General features: G+C 47.7%; 1 protein-coding gene across 1 annotated transcript in view; it reads right to left on the minus strand.

The window, feature by feature from the left end:
• The window catches only part of sec24a (SEC24 homolog A, COPII coat complex component), a 53,043-nt gene extending 47,608 nt beyond the window's left edge, over positions 1-5,435 (minus strand). The window contains exon 1 of the mRNA XM_055643231.1: positions 5,333-5,435. Within this exon, the coding sequence (XP_055499206.1) occupies positions 5,333-5,414 (82 nt within the window). The 5' untranslated portion in view covers positions 5,415-5,435. The remainder of the gene's footprint in view (positions 1-5,332) is intronic.
• Between the last annotated feature and the right edge of the window lie 565 nt (positions 5,436-6,000).

Here is a 6,000-nt window from a genome sequence, read left to right on the forward strand (position 1 = left end):
ATTATTAAAACATCTTTCCTTGTGCACACATGCACTGTACAGGCAAATATGACTAAATTTGCACAGGGCCAGGCACACAGCTGGTAATGTGGTATGCAATCACATAACTCCTTTCTGGCACGATAGTGGTAGAGGGAAGGGAAGGGAAGGAGGCTAATTTGTGTGTTTGGCTGGGCAACATCCACAACTCTGTAACATCTTGAAGTCTTGAGCAGAGCTGTTAACAAACCGAGCTGTGATGATTCCAATACAATTCCTTCTATAATGCATCTGTGGAAGTTCGTAGGAGTTGTTGGAGACATGGCAAACCTCCTTAAGCTTTTGAGGAAGAGGGTGCTTTGGTGTGTTTACTTGGCTGTAGCTTTAAATTCATGGTAATATTTGTACCTGGAAATTTGAAGCTCTCAAGCACCTCGACTTCGGCACCATTGATGCTGACCAGGCTGTGTACACCACTTTGTTTCCTGAAGTCAATAACTAGCTCCTTTGTCTTGCTGACATAAAGAGAGAAGTTGTTGTCTCGTTACCATGTAACTAAACGCGCTCTCTCTCTCGCCTTCCTGTGCTTTGTCTTGCCATTGACATATGGCCCACTACAATGGTGTCATTTGCAAACTTGCAAATGGAGCAAGAGCAGAATTTGGCCACACAGTTGTGAATGTATGGGGTGTGCAGCAAGCGGCCGAGAACGCAATTGTGTGGGATCCTGGTGTTGAATCGAGGTGGTGTTACGAAATGCTACACAGTGATATAGAAATGGAAGTTACGTCCATTCTCTCACCTGGAGGGATAACTACAATTATTGCAATTAAGAAAGCACATCAGCGCCTCTACTTCCCGAGAAGATTACGGAGAGTCGGTTTGTCAAGGAGGACTCTCTCTAACTTCTACATGTGCACAATAGTGAGCATGCTGTCTGGTTGCATCGTGGCTTGGTTCGGCAACTTGAGCGCCCTGGAGAGGAAAAGACTACAAAAAGTAGTAAACACTGCCCAGTCGATCATCGGCTCTGACCTCCCGTCCATCGAGGGGATCTATCGCAGTTGCTGCCTCAAAAAAGCTGGCAGTATCATCAAGGACCCACACCATCCTGGCCATACACTCTTCTCCCTGCTACCTTCAGGTAGAAGGTACAGGAGTCTGAAAATTGCAACGACCAGGTTCAGGAATTGCTACTTCCCCACAGCCATCAGGCTATTAAACTTGGCTCGGACAAAACTCTGAACATTAATAGCCCATTATCTGTTATTTGCACTTCATCAGTTTATTTATTCATGTGTGTGTATATTTATATAATGGCATATGGACACGCTGATCTGTTCTGTAGTCATGCCTACTATGTTCTGTTGTGCTGAAGCAAAGCAAGAATTTCATTGTCCTACCAGGGACACATGACAATAAACTCTCTTGAATCTTGAACAGTAAAACTTACTGATGAACAAAATAAACTTTGATGTTTGCTAGACAGTTTTATGAGACAAAAATCAATGGAGAAATGGTGGTTCAGTAATTTCAAGATAAACTACTCAAGCCGTACAATACCTCAAAACAACCTTTGTAGAAATATAAAGGGTGTTTAGGGGCATTCATGTATATAATCCTTATGTGGAATAGTAGGATCTAGCAGGTTATAGATTCATGTCCAATTGGACAAATTTGCTCATAACCCATGACAATTGGACAGTAATGTACTGTACTCTCAAAGATACTAAAGACCTTAAGCCAAGGACACACTACCGCCTAATGTAAACAGTAACAAATGGCTGAGAAGGGAGCCATTTTAATCAAACCAAATAAACAAAAGCAAAATGTTAATATTTCTGATTCTCAGTTGAACTTGACTATTTTTGAACATCTGGGACGCCCACTTCTGATCAGAGATTTGGACCAGGTGTTAATTATTTTATGTTTCCACCCATCATGCTCTTCCCAAGTACTTTTTTTCATTTTTATTGGTTTGGAAATAATATTTGAGGCTGGTCAGGGATTTAGAGATAGAAACAGGCAAACATGTTAGTGATGACACATATTAAACGTGTTGGGGAGCATCAATTGATGACTAAATTTATTATGAATACCAATTTTTTAAATGCCATTAAAAACAAACTGTTGGGAATCCCAGAATCAGAGGTCATAGCCTCAGATTAAAAGGATGTTATTTTAGGAAGGAGATGAGGTGGAATCGAGAGGGTGGTGAATCTAAGGAATTCATTGGCCGCCACAGAAGGCCGTAGAAGCCAAGTCATCAATAGATATTTTCACGGCAGAGATAGATAGATTCTTGATTAGGACGGGTGCCAGAGGTAATGGGGAGAAGGCAGGTGAATGGGGTTGAGAGGGAAGGATAGATCAGCCATGATTGAATGGTGGTGTCGGCTTGATGGGCCGAGTGGTTTAATTCTGCCGTAGGTTTAATTCGACAGTGATGACAGCCCAAAACTATCAACAAAACCGTGGGTTCTCAGCAAGCTGGAAATGTACCGGCTGGTCACTCAAGAGGATAAGGATGATGCTGTTTACAATACTTGGTTAAGTGTAAAATTCTACACATCCAGATATGGATGTCAATCAATTTAGATGCAGTGGAAAAATCAGAGGCCATATTGAGTGAAAATCGTGTGCTATCAAAGGGCAACACAGTGGCACAGCTGGTAGCGCTGCTGCCTCAGCGCCAGAGATCCAGGTTCCATCGTGACCTTGGGTACTGTCTCTGTGCAGTTTGCATGTTCTCCCCGTGACCACCCAGTTCCCAAACATATGCAAGTTTGCATGTTAATTTGCCTCAAAATTGTGCCTAGTGAGTAGAGGGTGATGAGAAAGCTGGTTAACATAGAACTGGTGTGAATTAACATTCACTTGGACTCGGTGGGCCAAAGAGCCTATATCTGTGCCATGTTTCCAAAATGAGCAAAACTAAAAACTGTTTAAAAAGAATGTTAAAAAACTGTTAAAAAGAATTTTATAGAAATTCTATGGTGAATGAATTGAAATTAAGTGGGAACATTTAAAATGCATGTTTACCAATTTTATTTTATTTTAAATTAAGTGAGTATTGTTAAGAGCTGATCTTTCCATTAATCAGTTAAGTTTAAAGAAAAATCTCATAAATTAACTTTAACTAGCCATCCTATTTAGGTGCATCAAAAAAAAATATCTGATGTTCATAAGTGATAGGAGCAGAATTAAACCACTCGGCCCCTCAAGCCGACACCACCATTCAATCATGGCTGATCCATCCTTCCCTCTCAACCCCATTCACCTGCCTTCTCCCCATTACCTCTGGCACCCGTCCTAATCAAGAATCTATCTATCTCTGCCGTGAAAATATCTATTGATGACTTGGCTTCTACGGCCTTCTGTGGCGGCCAATGAATTCCTTAGATTCACCACCCTCTTGATTCCTCCTCATCTCCTTCCTAAAATAACATCCTTTTAATCTGAGGTTATGACCTCTGGTTCTGGGATCCCCAACAGTTTGTTTTTAATGGCATTTAAAAAATTGGTATTCATAATAAATTTAGTCATCAATTGATGCTCCCCAACACGTTTAATAACCCAAAGTTAAAAGAGCAAGAACTAGAGGCATGGAAGATTCATGGAATAAATGTACCAAAGCAAGTCATTTTCATTAATCTCAAAGTAGATATCTTGAACTTCCCAGCAATAGCTTCAAAATCCCCCTTTGGGATCATGGAAAACAAAATCCTGCCGTTGATATTTAATCACCACAACGCAACAGTAAGCACACAGTTCAATGCCTCGCAGAACTTAGGCGATAAAGCCAACCTGCGACAGTCAGTCGCCAAACAGTATAAAACACTTGGAATCACGAACATCAATTAGTAACAGGTCGTTGGAAAATACGCAAATAAATAATACACGCGAGGTTAATGTTTCTGGTTTAAGGATTGCGAAAGATTGCAAGCAGACAAGGGGCAGGAAATCGGGGCGTCGCCGAGCAGCACTGACACGTTGACAGCACCGGGATCAGGCAGCAGACGAGAACAGAGGTCGGTGTATGGAGAGTATCGGGCAATCGATCGGTTGAAAATAAAGAGGGGAGTGGGAGGGTGAAATAAAGAATAGGGAGGGAGAAAATAAAGAATAGGGAGGGAGAAAATAAAGAGCGAGGGTGAAAATAGAGGGAGAGGAGAAAATAAAGAAGTGGTGGACATAAAGAAAGGAGATGGGGGTGAACATAAAGAGGGGAGGCGCCGGTGGGAATGCAGATCAGCGTGAAGAAGAGCCTCGACTCGAAACGTCACCCGTTCATTCCTTGTGTTCCGAGATGCTGCCTGTCCTCCAGTATTCTGTGTTTATATTCAGCCTGAAGAAGGGAGTGGACCAACTTTATGCTCCCCAAGTTAATGGCCCATGAAGGGAGAATAAATTCAATTGGACGATTAGCCGATTCTCCCCGGGGAGGCCCTGGGTAGAGGGGCCACCCGCTCCTCCCACAGGGTCGGGTCTCTACCCTGGGTACAGGGCCCAGAGCCAGGCCTCTCGATCACCCGCGCCCAGAGACCACCCGAGGCCCGGACTGCAGAAGCCTCCCGCCCCGGTGGTTCTCATCCATCCCGCATCCTAAGTCGGTGCGGGGCCCCTCACTGCCTTGAACTGACACTCTCTCTCTCTCTCTTTTCTCTGCCCGCACCCTCTCCCAGGACTTCCACTCACCGTTGAGGCCGGGTCATGTAGAGAGCCACCCTCTTTCCTCTTCCTCCCCCAGGCCGTCTCTCGGGGCCCAGGCCACTCTCTCTCGTTCTCCCTCCCGGGGCCCAGGCTTCTCCCTCTCGCTCTCCGGGGACCCAGGCCTCACTGTCCCAAGTAACCCTCTTCCCCCACTCGATCAGGATCAGGCCTCTCCCCACACAGAGCATCCCCTCTCATTCTGCGTTGAATGCCGGGCCCCGACATGGCAGCGGACGCCGGCTCTCTTCTCTCCCCCAGGCCTCCTTCTTCCCCTACAGGCCTCAACCTCCATCGGCTCTCCCCAGGCCTCTATGATATCTCTCCCGGCCCCCACTCACTGTTGAGTACGGAGCCGGCGCCGGGCCCTGACATGGCGGCGGACCCCGGCTCCTTCTCTCCCTTCCCCCGACCAGGCCACTCCTGCCCCATTTCCTGTCACAGAGTCCCCCCGGCCCCGCTCACCGTTGAATGCGGGCGGCGGGCGGCGGGCTGTGACCGTGTGTGGAGCAAGGCGCCGGGCCCCGACATGGCGGCGGCGGCGGCGGGCGGGCGGGCGCCGGCTCTCTCCCTCCCCCCTCCCCCCTCCGTATAGAGAGCAACGCTCTCCCTACCGCATCCCGGGCCGTATAGAGAGCCTCACCGTTGAGTGCTGGCCGCGGGCTGGGGCTGAGGCTGTGACCATGACCATGTCCGTGTGTGGAGCGGGCGCCGGGCCCCGACATGGCGGCTGCGGGCGGGCGGGCGGGCGGGCGGTGACTCAGGCGCTGGCGCTCGCGCTCGCCGCCCCCTCTACCTCCACTCACTGTGACGTCACCGTCCGGCCCTCCGCGCAGCCGCACTCCGTACACGTGGCAATTCCGGCGCGCCACCCTAAAGTGCGCTGAGGGAACACACAATGTAGCGAGCAGCACCTACACTACAATACCGTTTATTTGTCATTTGAACCTCACATGAAGTTCAAACGAAATTTGGTTTCTGCAGTCATACAAGAAAAGAACCAAGACACACACCAACACAATTTACACAGACATCCATCACAGTGAATCTCCTCCTCACTGTGATGGAAGGCAAAGTCTTGTCTCTCCCCTGCTCTCCCGAAGTCAAAGTCAAAGCCCCTGGCGGGCGCAAGCAAGTCCCACGGCGACTTAAAGCCGCGCCGGGCGATGTAAGTAGGTATGTTGCAAAACCTACTTGAATCGTCGCTGAGAATCTGCCCCAGGCCGTGTGCGCGATTTTGGCGCTGTTTAGAGGGGGCGGGTTTTAAACGCGATTTTTACTAGGCTGTTCCAATCGAAGATGTTCAGCCTG

Source organism: Leucoraja erinacea, chromosome 11 (assembly GCF_028641065.1).
Source record: "Leucoraja erinacea ecotype New England chromosome 11, Leri_hhj_1, whole genome shotgun sequence".
NCBI classification, from domain to species: Eukaryota; Metazoa; Chordata; class Chondrichthyes; order Rajiformes; family Rajidae; genus Leucoraja; species Leucoraja erinaceus.